Source organism: Macaca thibetana, chromosome 3, assembly GCF_024542745.1.
Source record: "Macaca thibetana thibetana isolate TM-01 chromosome 3, ASM2454274v1, whole genome shotgun sequence".
NCBI lineage: Eukaryota > Metazoa > Chordata > Mammalia > Primates > Cercopithecidae > Macaca > Macaca thibetana.
Genome location: NC_065580.1, coordinates 170,513,809 through 170,533,823, shown reverse-complemented (window position 1 = coordinate 170,533,823; position 20,015 = coordinate 170,513,809). Strand labels below are relative to the sequence as shown.

Sequence of the window (20,015 nt, the reverse complement as noted above, 5' to 3'; positions counted from 1 at the left end):
ATCTTTCATTATGTGGACAATTATTATTGAATAGATGTGTTTTCATCATCAAGTAAAAATGGCTTATGTTGGCATGAATATACTCCCATTTCATTGCTGCTTTTGTACATTTCTTTTATTTTGCCCGAATATGGCCAGATGAATCATATATAAAGAAAGCTCAGCTCCTCCAGAACACTGCTATTGTATAAAGAGTACTGCTGCCAAATTCAAAGCTAAATTTGAGGTATCAGAATCTTTTATAGGTCCTGGGAGGATATTTTGTTCAAATAATAGTCCAGTGATCTGAGGGTGTGTGCACCTGTTGATTTTCTAGAAATATAATATTCTGCAAAATCAGAGATAATGAAGGCTAAAGCATCATTACCTTTTTTAAAAAGACAAAGGAATGAACTGTTTCATAAAAGTGTCATATAGAAATTTCAAAAATGAATTATAGAAATTCTATAAATAAAGGGTAAAGGAAAAAAATTCAGCAACACTTAAAATGAATAAAAATCCAGAGACATCCTGGTAGAAATCTTGGTCCACAGTCAATCAAAAAGAAGCAAACATCACTACAGAAAAACGATTTTGACAGAATAGAAATACAACTATTCATTGTATTCCCAAAATAACATCATTTTTGTTAATAGCTGAATATCTTCTTTTAGTTCAAATGGTTTACATTTTAAAGCTTTGATTTCTTTTAGAAATTCCTATTGAATACTATTTTCCAGAAATTTGTTAATGCAACCGATATGATTTGGATATGTGTCCCCTCCAAATCTCATGTTGAAATGTGATCCCCAGTGTTGGAGGTGGACCTAGTGAGAGGTGTTTGGATCATGGAGCAGGTCCCTCAGGAATGGCTTGGTACCATTCTCATGCTAAGGAGGGAGTTCTTGCTCTGGTAGTTCAAGCGAGAGCTGGTTGTTTAAAGGAGACTGGCTTTAATGTTCTCACTCATAAGTGGGAGGTTTGTTACATACGTATATACGCTCCATGGTGGTTTGCTGCACCCATCAACCTGTCATTTACATTAGGTATTTCTCCTAATGCTATCCCTCCCCTATCCCCCAACACCCCAACAGGCCCTGGTGTGTTCCCTCCCTGTTCCCCTCCCTGTGCCCATGTGTTCTCATTGTTCAACTTCCATTTGTTTTCTCTCTTTTGCCCCTTCTCTCACCATGTGATGTGCCTGCTCCTCATCTGCCTTTTGCCATGAGTGGAAGCTTCCTGAGGCCCTCGCCGGAACCAGATGCCAGTGCTATGCTTCCTGTACAGCCTGTAGAACCATGAGCCAAAATAAATTCCTTTTCTTCATAAATTATCCCGCCTCAAGTCTTTACAGAAATGAAAGAATGGACTAACATAGCAACTTTGTAAGCACTTAAAATGAGGGAAAAGGAAAGTCTAAGACTCAGTTCAATCTATTGGATGATACCATCATTTATATATTTAAAGAGGAGCAACTTCTTGATCAAAAATCAATTTGACCTACTGTTACGGGAGATTAGTTACTGATTATATGTGACCATCAGAGAAGAAAACTTGTAAGAAATGGAGGAACTTTCAAATAAAGCTCTTATAAGCCTTTTCAACAAAGATTTCTCTGGAACAGGTGGGCGAACGCTACAAAATTCTGTTGATTTAGTATGTTTCATGCAAACACAGTCCATTATTAGAAGCAAACAAAGGGCCCCAGGTGAGAATAAAATAATTATTCAGTTCTTCCTTGTGATGGCACGTACATTGATACTTTATATATAGTACTTATTAGTCACAACCATCCAGTGGATGGGTATTATCACTGTTTCCTAACATATAATGAAAGTGAGGGTCAGAGGAGGTTAGTAACTTGCCTAAGGTCACTCAGTAAGTGACATTTAGGGGTGGCAATTTGAATAGAAGCACATCTAGCTCAAAGTCCATTCTATATTTATCACATTAGATAATCTTACATATGTTTCTTTTGTATCTTTTTTAGAATGATGTACAGAGTTTTATGAAATAATTGCATTTCTGATAAACTGGCTATAAATTACCTTTTATAAACAGAGTCACATATTAATATATATCAGAAGCACTCACTCATTCAACAAATGCCATGCAATGCATTTGTAAAGTAATTCATGAAGAAAACAGGTAACCACAATTTTATATAAATTTCAGCTACAAATGATAACTCTTAGCTTTGCCTAAAATGGATTAAATCTGTACAAAGTGTGGTTTGTACAGATCCAGCAGCACTCATTAGCGTGATTTGGGAATAGGTGCCCTCTTGCAGATTTTAAGGCTAACAGAACCAGTAGCATGGTGCATATAAATGCAGATCCTGAAAACATAGGGGAGCGTGGTTTGCAACAGCCAAAAATGATATCATCAGTCTCTGTTTCATTTAATTAAAAATTATCAGCTGTACATAGTGCTATTTTTGACACAGGTCACTGTGGTTCAATGCTATTGGATTTTATCTTATTAAGCACTTAGCTGTTTGCTGGAATGATTGAGGGGCAGAGCTGTGTATTCAGAGAGGTTACAGAGTTAGCCCTTAGACCTTTGTTAATGTTGAATAGTTTATCTTCAAAACCTCCTTTCTTGAAAACTTTATGTTATGGCTACCCATCCCATCTTTTCTAGTGACAATGAGGAAATGTGTTAAAACATATATCAACAGAAATACTGACATGTGTTGACATACATAAGTGTTGGTAAGCAACTCTACAACTACAGTAAATAAATAAACCATTCTTCTATCAGAGACTAGGGCAAACCTAAGCTATATGATTTGAGATATTACTGTGAAGCTTAGTTTTATCAGCCAATTTTGCTTGTATTTGTATGTTCTCAAAGCTAACAGAGTTGAGAAACTACTTAGAGAATTCAATCTGCTCCAGCAGCCTGAATTATTGTTTTGCCCATAATAAAATTATTTTTATTCATAAATATCTACTTTTTAATTTTGAAGCAATCCTAAACTTAAAGAGAATGTTGTAAGTATAATATAAATAACTATAAAAATCACTTTCGTCTGTAGCATTTTCTGCAAATGTTGCCTCCAGTTATAGTTTTTCTTTTAATTGTTAGGATTTTGTTTTAAATTTAGCCTTAAAATGTGAGTTTATTGGATATTTTAAAATTAAAATTTAATTTTTTTTTATACTTTAAGTTCTGGGATACATGTGCAGAATGTGCAGGTTTGTTACATATGTATACACGTGCCATGGTGGTTTGCTGCACCCATCAACCTGTCATCTACATTAGGTATTTCTCCTAATGCTATCCCTCCCCTAGTCCCCAACCCCCAACAGGCCCTAGTGTGTTCCCTCTCTGTTCCCCTCCCTGTCGCCCTCCCTGTGCCCCTCCCTGTGCCCAAGTGTTCTCATTGTTCAACTCCCACTTATGAGTGAGAACATGCAGTGTTTGGTTTTCTGTTCTTGTGTTAGTTTGCTGAGAAGGATTGTTTCCAGCTTCATCCATGTCCCTGCAAAGGACATGAACTCATCCTTTTTCATGGCCACGTAGTATTCCATGGTGCCACGTTTTCTTTATCCAGTCTATCAGAGAAATTCATTGACAAGTTTGCCAAGGTCATCACTGATAAAAATCTGATACTAGGAGAAGTCTATAATGATGATGCAACATCACTGTTTTAGTGTTAGTGTTCCAGAAAGACACTGACTACAGCCAATCAGACAGCTCCTACAGGAATTAAGGATGCCAAAGAGAGAATAACTGTGCTGAGATGTGCTAATGCAGCAGGCATGCATAAGTGTAAACTTGCTATAATAGGCAAAAGCTTGCATTCTCCTTGTTTTCAAGGAGTAATTTTTTTTAACCAGTCCATTATTATGCTAATAAAAAGACATGGATCACCAGGGACATATCTTCGCATGTCTTCACATGGTGGCAGGAGAGAGAGAGCGATAGGGGAGTTGCTACACACTTTCAAAACAACCAGATCTCATGAGAACTCTATCATGAGAACAGCAAGGGCAACATCCACCCCCATGATTCAATCATCTCCCACCAGGCCCCTTCCCTGACACATGGGGATTACAATTTGACATGATATTTGGGTGAGGACACAGAGCAAAACCATATCAAGAGGGTAGACATAACTTACTGTTGAAAGCTACGCAGGCATTAAGCCCTGCTTTTCCATGAGATGCTTTATTATGCTTTTAATAAGTGGGTATGTTTATAGTCTGTGTGATTTAAGAAATGGTGTATCAAAAGGAGGTGATGTCAAATTATAACATTTCAAAATCAGGTAAGGCAGGAACTTGAGACTTTTTTTGGAAGGTCTAAGAAATCACCTGAGTACATTTTAAACAGCATTTCCTCTATTCTTCAGAGGTTTTCATTTCAGGAAAGCATAACAAGAGTCATTCTAATGTGATTATAAAGGGCCTGGAGCTTTGCTTTTAAAATTCAATACTTAGGTAGAAAGAAAATGATAACTTTTTCCCTTTGATTTTTATTCACTATTTTTATAACACTAGGAGCCCTGAGACACCGGATTGGAAATATCTATGCCTCTTGATGTTACCTGAGCACCACTGCATCACAGTCCTTTAACTGGGTCTGTTTTCATCTGTTCCTTGATCTTCTGCACTCTCCCCTAGCAAGCGACATCAATTTCTATACTCTTTAGACTTATTCTCAGCTTTCTGGATGCTAAATTTGCTTGTTCATTGATTCAATAAACATCTACTGAGCACCTACTGTGTGCCAGGCCCAGACAGAGATCCTGCACTCATGGAAATTCCAGTCATATAAAAGGGCCAAGAATGTGCAATTGTAAATACTGGTATGTTTTGTGATGGAAAAGCATTAACTGCAGCGGCATGAGGTAGGGAATCTTATCTGGTGTGTGGGTTCAGAGTTTTCCTAGGTTATGATGTTGGAGGAGAGTTGTGATTGATAAGCCTTGGTTAATTAACTGAGGAGCATAGGAGTAGGTATAGGAAAGGGTTTAGATAGAAAGCATGGCATATGCAGGGACTCAGAGACTGTGTGGTGCTGAAATCAGGTATGGATTTGACTTAAACCACTGTACTCCAGTGAGCTCATGCATAAGGTGAAAACTCAGACATTAAGGGATCCATGTTTGCTTTATCTTTCCCGTTCTTTTGCTTCACAACTCATAACTTAGAATACATAAAGGGCAGATGGAGGGAGGTAGACGGTAGAGATTCTGCTTTTATTGCAATACTAGCAGTCTCAAGCTCTCAGTGCTTGGGCCAATCAAGGTTTATCTATTGCTCAAGTTTTATGCTCACTTTGGCTAGGCAGAAAGGCAGCTTTCACTCTTTATTGGTACTCAGTGATTCTGGCTGGCAGAGGCTTTACTGTTACAGGGAAGAGCACATGCCAAATAATTAACCAGCTCTGAGAACTTCTCTCTAGAAGTTTTGCACCTATCATGGCCAAAGCAAGTCAAGGGCAATGCTTAACCTCCAACTACAGCAGGGTGGAGCAAGCCTAACATCAGGCTGTAAGTAGAAGGCTAGAAATAATTGGTGAGTGCTATAGTCCGAATATCTGGGTCCCCCTAAAATTCATATGTTGACCCCTAATCACCCATTTGATGGTATCAGGAGGTGGGGTCTGTTGCGAGATGATTAGAATGGGATTAGCACCCTTATAAAATAGGCCTCAACAAACTGCCTTATCCCTCTTCCGCCATGTGAGGAGAAGCCACCATCTTTAAGAAAAAGGAATCTCCCAAGATAGCAGATCTGCCCATGCCTTGATCTTGGACTTCTCAGCTTAGGGAACTGCAAGAAGGACATTTCTATTATTTATAAGCAATCAGTCTATGTTGTTTTATTAGAGCAGCCTGGATGGGCTAAGACAGAGAGCAAGAGTAGTGATCACCACAGAAATGAATCTTCATCAGGTATCGCAGTCTATGGCAAGAGCACATTACTGGAGCTCTGACCGCAACCAACTTGTTTCTAACCTTCTCTTAATTCCAACAACTTGTCACTGCACAGGTGAATGTGTGTAGGTGGTGACACTGTAGTGGAGTCATAGTTTGCAGAAGTGGAAATAGGAAGGTATTTACTAAGAGTTGGTATAGTGGATAAAATTCCATTTCCAATCTTTGAGTTTTTCATTTACTTTCTGGAAGAAAGAAAAGGGGAATGGGTCCTTAATATTATTTTCTAATTATCTGTTGAATTTTTAATTGAATCTATCTTAATTTAATTTCCAAGAGCTCCTTATCCTTTGGTCTTCTGTATGTAGTGGACTGGTCTTGTTTTATGAAGGCAATATAGTCTTTTATTTCTGTCAATACATTAATGATGGTGTTTCTTTCATGGGCTTATTTCTCCACCACTTTGTTTTTACCACTCTTTTTTCTTTATTTGATTCTATTTTGTTTTGCTCTGTCTCTATTTTCCATAACAGAGGCTTTCATCAAATACCAGGTCTTCTTTGGCTGTCATATATATTTAAAAGTGAGACTCAGAAAAACCCCATTTGGAAGCATGAGTGTGGGTTATTAATTTGTGAATCTCACTGTAGGTTTGCTACTGTGATATTATATTTTTAACAGGGGAAATATCCAAATACATGTGTCTCTAGTTCAGAAGTTCTTAAACTTTTTGGTGTCATGGCAGCCTGGTGAAGTCTAGGATCCTGTTTTAGAATTATGTCTTATGCATGAAACCAATTATATCACAATCTGGTTATCAAACCATTAAACCAATAAATTTGTGATATAATAATATGTGCTTTTTATGAATGCACCATCTAATAAACTTTAGAGTTGTATCTAATAACTACTATAATTTTGAAATAATGATGAGTGAAAATGCAATTTGGAGGTATAGGCTGAATAATGTGATAAGAAAACAATTGCGATTTTTATTGGTCACAAAGTCACAGGTACCGATTATACTATGATGGTTTGTTGCCTATATTCAAAGATGACAGAAATGCTAACTTTCAGAGGTTAGTTTAAAATAAAAATGAACTATTGTTCTCGTTCAAGTTCACAGACCCGCTGGTTAAAAATTTCTGCTGTTGGTCTTTACTTCTGGGTGAATGGATTTTTCTAGAAAGTAGTTCACCCATCTCCAACCATAAGTATGTAAGTGCGGCTATGAGCCTTTCACGAGCCAAGCAGGGGACAAATCTCTCTTCAGTGGGAAGATTTTCCCATAATCCCTCTGATTTCAACACAGTAACTGACACTCCAACCTCAAATGTATTTATTTGCTGTCTTCCAAATTCAAAGACTGTCTGATAAAACCTCTCCAAAAATAGACCCTAGGTTTTCTCTTGATGTATCAGGGTTGGAGAGAGAATATGAGAAGTCTAACTCCTATTTTAAAGATATGTAATCCATACTCCAGTTTCATTCCCACTTTTGCACACCTGCCTTTAAAGCAGCAGTTGTCTCCAATCCCTGAGGATTTCTGTAGCTTTGTGTTGAAATGATTAGCTTTTTGACATTCTGCCTCAACATACTTAGATCTCTATGTTCTCTCGTCTAAAACAGCTCCCAGTGGTTAAACTATTTCCCAGATTTCAAAATGTTGCTTCTTTTGTCTGGTATCTTCTTTTTGAGGTGTTTTTTTTTTTTTTTTTTTCCTGTTAAGTTCCTTTACTGTCATTGCTTTGTGAAGACTCAGGAGGAAGTACAGATAGACATTTGCATTCAACCTATGTTATTTAATCAGAAGCTTTGACACATTCATAAGTAGCATTTTAATATGTTTGAGTTTACATCTTTTTCCCTCTCATAATAGCATATCTCCTTTTCTCTGATTTAATATAAAAGTAAGAGGAGAAACAAGGTTGATGTGCAATGTCACTTTAAGGAAACCATCTTTTTTTGTGTTTTAAGGAAACCATTTCTTAAAAGAACTTTTCTCAGACTCTCTCTAGATGCTTTTAGCATTTTTGTTTAAGACATTAGACTGTGAGTTCCTCAAAAGGATGTATGTAATTTTTTTTTTGGTAGAATGGTAGAAGTGGAATAGCTCTTATTGGTATAACCCTACCACAGATCACAACTGCAAACTCTTAAGAAAGTATAAAAACTCCCTGAAATCACTGGAGAGAAACGCAAAGCCACCATCAACTGGAAATGAATCAAAACTGGGAAGAAGGAAATGGAACTGAGTAAGTGTTCCATCGATAAGGCTTTTTGGCTAACGGCATGCCCCAATCAGAATGAGCTAGTTAGCTAAATCCTGAACAGAAACCCTTGCAGAGTACTGCTTTTAAAAACCAGAGGACAGAGTTTAGAACTACGAAAACAGATGAAAAGTGAGAGAGGAAATCATGCAAAGGAGAAACTATACAGGGTGGAGCATCACATTTCGCATATAAACTCTGCAGAAAATCTTAGGATGCCCTCTACACTATGCGTGCATGGGGCATACTCCCAGCAGCCCATCTAAAGCTAAAAAGAAGCGAACAAAGATTTTAGAAGTTACCCGCTGCAGGAGTGACAAAAAATGGATATGAGTTCTTCAAAATTAACTACAAATAAAACAGACAAATAAAAATCAACATTCAGAGAAATAACAGAATCCAGTCTCTACAGTGTATTCTTTTAAAAAAATGTCCAGGGTGTAATTCCAAATTATTCCATACATAGTCGAGAGGAAAGGCAATTAAATAAACTGATCCTGAAATGAACCAGATGTTAGAATTGGCTGGCAAGGATTTTAACATAGCTACTATAACTATGCTCAAGGGTATAAGGTAAAATATGTTTGTGATGAATGGATATACAGAAAATCTCAACAGAGAGATTGCAACTTTAAAAAAGAACCAAATGGAAATTCTAGAAATGAGGAATAAAATATCTGAAACAAAATAAAATCAATTTTATGGGCTTAACAAGATGTTAGGGATGAAAGAAGAGTCAGTGACGTGAAGGTATCTCAATCAAAACTACACAATCTAGAAAGCAGAGAGAAAGAATATTTAAAAAATTAGAATCTCAGTGACTGTGGGACTATATCAAAATCTAATTTTGTGGAGTTTTAGAAGGAGATAAGAGGCAGGAATAGGTAAAACCCAACATCTGAAGAAAGAATGTATAAAATTTTCCCCCATTTTGCAGACTCAAAAACCTCATATATCCTGTATAATATAGAGAAAAGACACCTTGAAAATATCACAATTCAATTGATAAAAACAAAAGATAAAGAGAATCTTGAAAGCATCCAGAGGATAAAGACAGATTACATATATAAGAGCAAAAATACAAATCACCACTGACATCTCAGCAGAAACAATGAGGCCGGAATACAGTGTAATGAAATCTTTAAAAGCGCCAAGTGAAAGCAATACACTGAAACCTAAAATGCTATGTGAAGCAAAAATAGCTTTCAGAAATAAAGATGACATAAAGGCATTTCAGATGAACAAAAACAGTGGTAACTCTTCTCAAGTAGACTTGCCCTACAACAAAAGCTAACAGAAGTTCTTCAAGCAAAAGGGAAATGAGATCAGATAAAAATTCAGATTTTAATTTCTTTCAAATACTTATGATTGTTTAAAATAAAAATAATAGTATGCATAGCATCTTATGTAATGAATATGAAAATACAGAATAAATTACAGGAGGCAAGAGACCTATAGGATTGCAAAGTTATTACATTTTATGAGAAGGGGTGCTTAACTTTCAATAGAAAAATTAAGGGTGCATGTTGCAATCTTTAGAGCACCACTGAAATAATAAAACAAAGAGGTAAGCTAACAATCCAAGAGAAATTAAAATGGAATTCTAAAAGCAATTTCAATTAACTCAAAAGTAGCAGGAGAGGAGTATGAAGGAAACACAAAGCAAGTGGGCAAAAAAAAAAGATAACAGTAAACCAAAAGACTAAATCCCACCACATTAGTAGGAGATGAAGGATTTTAAAAGGCAGAGATTGTCAGAATTGCTTAAAAAGCTGAACTATTTGTTGTCTACATGAAAGGTACTTTGAATACAAAAATTCAAGTAGATGCCCTCTGAATACAAAGGCTCCCTTAAGGGCCAGGAATATATACTATTATACCACACCATGCAACATAAGCAGCATCAGAAGGTGGGGGCACGGGGGCGGGGGTGGGGGGAACAGGGGGAGAGAGAGAGAGGGGGGGGGAGAAAGAGAGAGAGAGAGAGAGATTGAGATTTTCCCAGGAATGCAAGCATGGTTTAAATTTTGAAAATTTATCAATATATTTCACCTTACAAGACAGCTAAACATGCGATCATTTCAAAAGATACAAAAAGTGTTCGATGAAATTCAACCTCCATTCATTACAGAACTCTCAGCGAATTAGGAACAGAAAGAAATTTCCTCAATCTGATAAAAAGAATCAATGGAAAACATTACAATTATCGTCATGTTTAATTGTTTTTTTCTCTATGTTCCAGAACAAGACAAAGATACCTACTCCAACAACTTCTATTAAATATTTCCAGGGAAATAAAGTAAAAACAAAAAAGAATTAAAAGGCATACAGATCAGAAGGAAGTAAAACTCTATTTGCAGATAAGTTTTTTTTACATAGAAAGTCCTAATCAATGTATAAAATAATTACTAGAAGTACAAAGTGAATTTAGCAATGTTGTTATATATACGATCAATACACTAACACCAATTGTGTTTTCATACTCTATAGCAACAAACAACTAGAAAACAAATTTACAACAATTCCATGTAGTAGGGTGTTAAGAAACAAATTACTATGTAGGAATACATTTAAGAAAGGCAAGGACTGAATCTCATTTACCTTTATTTTCACAATGTTTAGCCCAATGCCTAAAAAATGATATATTCAATACAAGTTTTTGAAAAGCTAAAGAACGTTTGTCTGCTATAAAAAGATTCAAGTTAAAGTTTTTAAAAATTCCTCAGCAAACTAACACAGGAACAGAAAACCAAACACTGCATGTTCTCATAAGTGGGAGCTGAACAACGAGAACACAGGGACGCAGGGAGGGGAACAGCACATACTGGAGCCTGTTGTAGGGGGTTGCGGGGAGGAAGAGCAGTAGGAAAAATAGCTAATGCGTGCTGGGCTTAATACCTAAGTGATGAGTTGATAGGTGCAGCAAACCACCATGGCACATGTTTACCTATGTAACAAACCTGCACATGTACTCCAGAACTTAAAATAAAAATAAAATTAAAAAAAATTATGGTATTCAATTCAATGTAGAAAGATACAGTAAAATAATCTTTTTCAAAAAAAAAAAATTACAGCTTGTTTTATTCCTTCATCTATCTGTCCAGGTTTAAGTGCAGCAGGGCTCAAAGGATGGCACCCACATGTCAGGGGCCTGTGCTGCTTTCCTTCTGCACTGGGACCTGTTCTACTTTGGCATCCCGGCCAAAGCATGTACTGAAGCTGCACATAATCATCTCTGCTCACACACCATTGGCTGAAGTTAGTTAAATGGTCACATATAGCTGGACGTGGTGGCTCACGCCTGTAATGCCAGCATTTTGGGAGGCCGAGGCGGGTGGATCACCTGAGGTCCGGAGTTTGAGATCAGCCTGACCAAGGTAAAACGCCGTCTCTACTAAAAATACAAAAATTAGGGGGGCGTGGTCGCGGACGCCTGTAATCCCAGCTACTCAGGAGGCTGAGGCAGGAGAATCGCTTGAACCCAGGAGGCGGAGTTTGCAGTGAACCGAAATCGCGGCACTGCGCTCCAGCCTGGGCTACATAGTGAGACTCCATCTCAAAAAATAGTAATAATAATATATAACTAAAATAAAATAAATGGTCACACATAGCTGCAAGGAGGGCTGGGATTATAGTGCTTACCCTGGAAAGCCACTGTGCTCTATTAAATTTATATCAATATTAGATGAGGGAGATGGGATATTAGAAGAAAACTCGTTATCACTAACATACCATTTCTAACTGACAGATACAGTCAAGAAGAATTTTAATTTTGATATTTTACCGTTCTTAAGCCTAAAACATTTTGAGATCATTAATGAATTTAAAGCTCACTTCTACTAATCTGCCCACCAGAATACAAGAAAACTGTTCAGCTGCTGTTTTTATTTACTTGAATTCTGTATGAATAATCACTTTTAGTCATCAAAATCCTAAAATCTGAACTCACGAGACTTGCTGTTAAATGCAGAGCACTTAGAAAACCAAACACAGACACTGACCAGGATTTATGAATCATATGTTAAAACAGAAGTTGTTGAATAAGATTTATGCCTGATCAAATTATAGATTTTAGCATACTGACTCATAAATCAGTCACCTGAATCCCAAAGGCAATAAAAGGATTTATAAATCAAAACTTATTTAGGATTTATTAGCTAAATGTCTACTATAAGAATGCCATGTTTATAAATCTCTTTTGACTTACAGAACTAAATTTCATAAACTCTACAGTCAGGCTCCATCTCTAATGGTACTTCTGAAGGGTATACACTGATGCATCCTGGTGACACTGAGGAGACATTGATTAATGATAATGTCAGAGGAAAGACGATTGTATTAAAATTATTAAACATTATTGAAATAAAGTCCAAAGGATGATCTTGTAAGTAAAAATAACATTTTTGAATTGTGAATATATGGGTTTAAATATGTAAATAATAAGAAAGGCCAAGAGCGGTGGCTCATGCCTGTAATCCCAGCACTTTGGGAGGTTGAGGTGGAGACTGGGAATTCCATACCAGCCTGGGCAAAAAAACTGATGACACCACTGCCCTCCAGCCTGGGCAACAGAGTAAGACCCTATCTCAACAAAAACAAAAACAAAAAAGAAGAAGATAAATTTAAATTATTATTTGAGTATAAAATGACATGTAAAGGATAATTTACCTGAACACCCAAATCATTTCAGAGTAGGTTAAATGTTTCAGAACACATTAAATGACGAAATTTCTCTACTAGATATACCAGTCCCTTTTTAATTCCTAATTTGACAAACATATTAATTTTTAATTAAAATTATATAATGTATTTTATTATAAATGCAAAATATTTGTGTTAATTTGAACTATTTTATTTTTAAGGTTCAATTTTCTCATTTATCATGGCCTGTTTAAGGTCTCTGGATTTGCCTCCCACTTGGTAGAATGGAATTGTTCTAAATATTCACGTGGCTGACTTAGTCATTTTGTTCTGTTCTCTACTCAGATGTCACCTCCTCAGGGCGTCTTCTGTGTTCACCCCCAACCATTCAGTGGGAGCTGCATCCCCGTCACCCTATCCTTCAGGCTTCTTCGTCTCCTTTTCTCATAGAAAGATAATAATAAGCAACCTGAAAGTTTAATTCCAAGGTGGCAAGGTTAATGAGTGGTAGCACAGGCTGACAGTTGCACTGTGTAATGGTTTCTACCTTCCAGTTAATAAGATGCTTATTCTTAATTAAATAAGATAGTTTACATTACCCACTTCTCAATAATTGAGAGATTAAACAGATAATTTAAACTAATTTAAATCAGCACTTAAATAGGGTGTTTTCTTCAGTGAGACAAGGACCTGGCTGTCCAGGTTGAATACCAGAGATTTCTGAAGCAAAATAAATGAAGAATAAAATAACTTTATTTTTTGAGCTCCTTTTCATAGGACTACAACTTTGTACTATCTTTTTCCAAACAGAGAAGAGAAAGATAACACAGCATTTCCTCTAACATGATGAACTGTAGTTGGCTTTTGGCTATTCTTGGTTTAAAAAATTATTTTAGCCTCACAGCATGTGAGTGGTAATGTGTAAATATTTAGAATTGTTAGTGAATTTGAGAAAACTTCTATTAGATTTTTTTCAAATACAAGTAGTAATACTGTATTTGGAAGAATTGTGCCACAGATTCTCTTCTGACTCCTATTTTGAAACTTTGTTTCTTCATCACCACCTAATCACTTCCATTTTGCTTAGTCATAGGAGTCACTTTGATCACACATTCATATTGGCATCTGACCTTGCTTTGCCCCTAGGCATCAGAATACTGAATAAGTTGGTGTGATGGGCTGTTGATCATGCTTGGGAGCTATTCCTATATTGGAATGTCTAGCAATAATTTAAGTATACATGGAAGTGATTATGACCTATGTACTAAACGCAGGCTAAATTTACTCACAATTCTACTTCCCCCAAATGGAACCCCCAAATGGTGAAGTCATTTTAAAGCCTCTAGGGAGAGGAAACTGAAGTAGAAAGAGATCATAGTCTTGAAAGAGATAATTTAAATATCTTACTTTTGCAACTGCTGCAAAATGCATGACCATGGGAATGCAGAGTCTTAGGTGTAAGGAAGAAGCCCATGCAAGACAGGGACCCGAGAGAGAAAGCTTTACTAACGTCGCAATAGATTCTACTCTGCTCACAGCCCTACAGCAACAATAGTGCATACGTCAGGAAATAACTTGCCCAGCTCAGGGAGGAAGTTCATTGACATTTAAAAGGCACAAAAACAACCCAGTGGAAATGCCAGCTTCCCAGCATCTAGACAATGAAGGCGGAAGTGGCTCCTGAGCACAGGAGGAAGTGCAACTTGCCAGGAGTCAAGAGCTGAGCAAGGCTGAAGGTGCATTTTTCTAGTTAGGGAGCCAGGGTGCAAGGACTCATTTTTATTTTTCTTAAAATCAAGCACAGAGGAGTCCAGATTGTGCAATGTTCAGGCTCAGAAATGGATCATCTAAAATATGGTGTTTTGACATACTCAAAGAGCCTCAATGTTTGATCAAAGCCTCAAGTTTTGACATACTCAAGAAGCCTCAAGGTCACTCTGATCTTCTTCCCACTCCTGTCTCTCAGTTCCCTGTCTCTCTCCAAGCACAGGATGAAGTTGCTACCTGAAGTTCCTCATCTGGCTAAAGTCCAGACTCGCCAAAGAAAAAAAAACTATTACCTATGATCCCCTCCCTGATTTTTCATTAACTCAAGTCGGTCAATACACCTGGACAGACTTTTGTCACAAACCACTGTCTGTTCTGTGAGCCCAAGAAACTTTGTCCCAGGTCATTGTATGTTCTTCAAGCCCATTTGATTTGCCTAAAACCCATTTACTATCCCCCTAAGATCATCCACACTTCCCCATCTCCCTTTCCCTGAAAATAAGGGTACATAGCCATTCGTACCCCAATGTGTGGTGGGGCAATCACCCTATGATTCTCTCCCATTCGCATTAATAATTTTGTATGCCACCTATTAACGTGACTTTTGTCAGATGATTTTCAACGAACCTTCAGAGGGCAAAGGAAAAACTTTTCCTTGGCACCTAGAGCAGCATTCAGGTTAAGGGTTTTGTCCCTTTCTGCTGAAAGTTGTAATTCTATTTCTCCTTTTTTTTTTTTTTTTTGGCTCCCATTGCCAAGGAAAACTCGTTTTCAACCAATACAACTTCCCTGTTATACTAATACCATTCCCTGGTTTACCCATCGTGTATGAGTAATGGAAGCATACATTAGAGAAGAGTAGAAGGCAGCTAAACATTACTGAGTACCAGCTGATGTTCTAGGTGGTTCATAAGTATTAATTCATTTAACCCTTGTAGCAACCTATGGGCAGATTCTACTATTATCACTATTTTACATCTATTCCATTACGCTATTTTATCACTTGCTTTTGGCAGAGGCAAAGCTTTATAAATTTGTTTGGGGTCTTACCGAGAACCCAGGGGTCTCTGTTAGCTATTCAATCACTTTGATCAAGCAAAAACGAATTTTATAGCATTTTACTTGTAATACTTCTGAATATGTTTACCATGGTAATTTAAAATAACCCTTTATGTAGCTCTCTATAAGTGTGAAGAAGTTACAGTTTATGAAATGATGGTGTGATTAAATCCCTTAATTGATAATTACATAGGATAACAGGAGTAGACAACGAAACGTTTTTTGGTAAGATTTATTTATTTGTCTAACGATTATTATTTTTAAGAGACAGGGTTGTGCTCTGTGCCCAGGATGCAGTGCAGTGGCATGAGCATGGCTCATTACAGCCTCGAACTCCTGGGCTCAAGCAATTCTCCTGTCTCAGCCTCCTGGGTAGCTGAGATTAGTGTGTCATCACATCTGGCTAATTTTCTCATTTTTCATAGAGATGAAGTCTTGCTATGTTGTCCAGGTTGGTCTTAAAAACTTCTAGCCTCTAGCTATCCTCCCATCTCAGCATCCCAAAGTGCTTGGATTATAGGCATGTGCCACCGAGCCCAGCTGGTATGGGCTATTTAGACCAGTGTGGTCTAGGGCCATTTGTTACAGAATCTCCTAGTGAAGGAGAATTAATAATAATATAGATTTTCTACCCTAATTTTCTACCCAGTGGATCTGAATTTCTAGATTAGATTCTGGAAAAGTGTTATTTTTAGAAAGCACTCCTAGGTGATTTTAGTGCATACTAAAGTTTGAGAAACTCTAATTTAAACTAATTTAAATTCTGTGAAATCTCTACTTTTCACTGAATAGGCATAATTAAGGTATAGTGTTTATAACTGCAAGGCATTTAAAGCTTGAATGTGATTTAGGACAGGAATACACATGATAAATATGTTTTTGTTCCTTGTGTGCATATGTAGGCTTAAAAGTGTTGTTTGAAACAAATGATGCAGTAAAGGAAAAAAAAAAAAAAAAAAAAGAAACTACAAGTTTTACAGATCTTTAAATCAGACCATTGACTAATTGAAACACATAAGGGTTAGTCTTCCTACAGGCATAATCTGAAAAATAGAGCAGGTTTTACTGGCTTAGGATAAATCGTTCCAGGATAAGCCCTTCTCTCTCATGTACTACTTTCTTCCTGTACCCAGAAAACAATAAATTGTGGAGTTCTGTAGTTCTATGGGAGCACTCCCTTCTCATAAATATTTAGACTAGAAGGAAAGAGCCAGGATCTTTCTTCCAAAGAGTTTAATGAATTTTTTAAAATGTATGAATATGGTTGGGAAGCCTGCCAGTGATTAAAGAGTGTTCATTTTAATATTACATTCTTTTCCCTTCCCAAATGCTTTCCCATACCTCATCGGACTGTACATTTCTCTTAATAACCCTAATTTAAAATGAATTATTTTAGTCATTTTCATCACAAAATTTAATGATCAACATTCTTAATTTTCTATTTCTGTGTCTTTGTTTTCATGTCATGTCACCTACAGGGCATATTCTGTAAGCTGTACGTTAAATTAATATTTCTACCGAGGCTGCAATGGGTATCTGATGCACTACAGAAAAGATCTCAAATCCGAATTGAGGTGTTTATACATGTACGAAATGCCAGGGACTGTCAGGACTTTTAAATGATTTGGAATTACAGTAAAGGGAATCTAAACTTCCATGGTATTATTTGTAATCCACTGACATGCCTCATAAATAAAATTTAAAAAGAATAAGAAAAAAATGCAAATAACTTCATTTTACCTTCTATATAAGTCAATATAAACAGATAGTTCATTTTCCCTTGTCAGGTGAGTTTCAAGAAACTACAGGCATACCTCGTTTTACTGTATTTTCTTTATTGAGTCTCACATATATTATGTTATTTATAAATTGAAGGTCTGTGGCAACCCTTCATTGAGCAAGTCTATTGGCACAATTTTTCCAACAGCATATGCTCACTTTGTGTTTCTGTGTCACATTTTGGTAATTTTCACAATATTTCAAAGTTTTTCATTATATCTCTTTTTCACTATGTCTTTTTCATTATAACTGTGATGGTGATTGTGATCAGTGATCTTTGATGATACTACTATTGTAATTATTTTCAGGCACCACAAATTGCACCTGTGTAGATGGTGAACTTAATTGATAAATGTTGTGTGTGTTCTGACTGCTCCATTGACCAGCCGTTCCCAAACTTTCTCTCTCCCCTCAGGCCTCCCTCTTCCCTGAAACACAAAAATATTGAAATTAGGCCAATTAATAACTCTACAATGGCCTCTAAGTGTTAAAATGAAAGGAAGTGTAAAATGTTTCTCACTTTAAATCAAAAGCTAGAAATGATTAAGCTTAGTGAGGAAGGCAAGTTGAAAGCTGAGACAGGCCAAAAGCTGACTCCTGCACCAGGGAGCCAAGTTGTGCAAGCAAAGGGAAAGTTCTCGAAGGAAATTAAAAGTGCTGCTCCAGTGAACACATGAGTGATAAGAAAGCAAAAGTGATCTGGATAGAAGATCAAACCAGCCACGACATGCCCTTAAGTCAAAGCCTAATCCAGAGCAAGGCTTTAACTCTCTTCAAGTTTGTGAAGGCTGAGAGAGGTAAGGAAACTGCAGAAGGAAAGTTAAATGCTAGAAGAGTTGGTTCATGAGGTTTAAGGAAAGAAGCCATCTCCACAAATAAACATACAATGTGAAGCAGCAAATGCTGATGCAGAAGCTGTGGCAAGTTTTCCGTAAGATCTAACTCAGGTCATTGATAATGGTGGCTACATTAAACAACATATTTTCAGTGTGGATGAAACAGAGTTCTGTTGGAAGAAGGCACCATCCAGGACTTCCATAGCTACAGAGAAAAGTCAATGTCTGGCTTCAAAGCTTCAAAGGACAGGGTGACTGTCTTGTCAGAGACTAATGCAGCTACTGACTTGAAGTTGAAGCCAGAGCTTACTGAACATTCTGAAAACTTAAGGATCCTTAGGAACTGTGCTAAATCTACTCTGCCTATGCCCAACAAAGCCCATATGGCGGCATGTCTGTTTACAATATCATTTACTGAATATTTGAAGCCTACTACTGAGAACTACTGCTCAGGAAAAAAGATACTTTTCAAAATATTACTGCTCTTTGACAATGGACCTGGTCATCCAAGAGTGCTGATGGAGATGTTCAAGGAGATTAACGCTGTGTTCATGCCTGCTAACACAACATCCATTCTGTACTGCATGGATCACAGAGTAATTTTGACTTTTGCGTCTTATTATTTAAGAAATAAATTTTATAAGGCTATAGCTGCCACACATAGTTATTCCTGTGATGGACCTGGGCAAAGTAAATCGAAAACCTAGAAAAGATTCGCCATTCTAGATGTCACTAAGAACATTTGTGATTCACAGCAGGAGGTTAAATGATCAACATTAATAGAAGTTTGAAAGAAATTTATTCCAGCCCTCACGGATGACTTGGATGGGTTCAAGACTTTGGTAGAGGAAGTAACTGCAGGTATAGCCTGAAGATGTGACTGAATTGCTTCAGTCTCATGACAAAACTTGAATAGATCAGGAGTTAATTCTTATGGATTAGCAAAAAAGTGGTTTTGGGAGATGGAATCTACTCCCGGTGAAAATGCTGTGAACACTGTGGAAATGACAGCAAAGGATTTAGAATATTACGTACACTTAGTTGATAAAGCAGCAGTAGGATTTAGAAGGATTGACTCCAATTTTGAAAGAAGTTCTACCCTGGGTCAAATGCTACCAAAGAGCTTTGCACGCTGTCGAGAAATCTTTCATGAAAGGAGGAGTCAACTGATGTAGCAGACTTCATTGTTGCCTTTTTTTTTTTTTTTTTTTTTTTGAGGCGGAGTCTCGCTCTGTCGCCCACGCTGACGTGCAGTGGCGCGATCTCCGCTCACTGCAAGCTCCGCCTCCCGGGTTCCCGCCATTCTCCTGCCTCAGCCTCCCGAGTAGCTGGGACCACAGGCGCCGTCACCACGCCCGGCTAATTTTTTGTATTTTTAGTACAGACGGGATTTCACCGTGTTAGCCAGGATGGTCTCAGTCTCCTGACCTCGTGATCCACCCGCCTCGGCTTCCCCAAGTGCTGGGATTACAGGCGTGAGCCACCGCGCCCGGCCTGTCTTATTTTTAAGAACTTCCACAGCCACCCCAATTTTCAGCAGCCACCACCTTGATCATTCAGCAGCCACCAGCATCAAAGCAAGACCCTCTTCCAGCAAAAAATTACAACAACTTGCTGAAGGCTCAGATGATTTTGAGCAAATTTTGGCAACAAGCTGTTTTAAAATTAAGGTATGTACATTGTTTTTTGGGTGTAATGCTACTGTGCCCTTAATAGACTACAGTATAAACAACTTTTATATGTACCAAGAAACCAAAACATTCACTTTGTTGTCATATATGCCTTATTTTGGTG

General features: G+C 37.3%; 2 protein-coding genes and 1 long non-coding RNA gene across 6 annotated transcripts in view; 1 reads left to right on the top strand and 2 right to left on the bottom strand.

Annotated features, from left to right (window-relative positions):
* The window catches only part of ATP5PF (ATP synthase peripheral stalk subunit F6), a 985,871-nt gene that overhangs the window by 805,061 nt on the left and 160,795 nt on the right, over positions 1–20,015 (bottom strand). The gene's annotated exons all lie outside the window — the stretch shown is intronic.
* The window catches only part of CYYR1 (cysteine and tyrosine rich 1), a 105,746-nt gene that overhangs the window by 64,426 nt on the left and 21,305 nt on the right, over positions 1–20,015 (bottom strand). For 2 of the 4 annotated variants that reach the window (XM_050784773.1, XM_050784774.1), the window contains exon 3: positions 1,169–1,267. The exons of the other annotated variants lie outside the window; for them this stretch is intronic. In XM_050784773.1, coding sequence (XP_050640730.1) covers positions 1,169–1,267 — 99 coding nt within the window. The remainder of the gene's footprint in view (positions 1–1,168; positions 1,268–20,015) is intronic. 4 annotated transcript variants of the gene reach the window in all.
* On the top strand, positions 7,890–12,500 carry LOC126950765 (uncharacterized). Its single transcript, XR_007724280.1, has 4 exons — positions 7,890–8,124; positions 10,382–10,503; positions 11,244–11,516; positions 12,349–12,500. It is a non-coding gene; the product is annotated as an uncharacterized LOC126950765 (long non-coding RNA).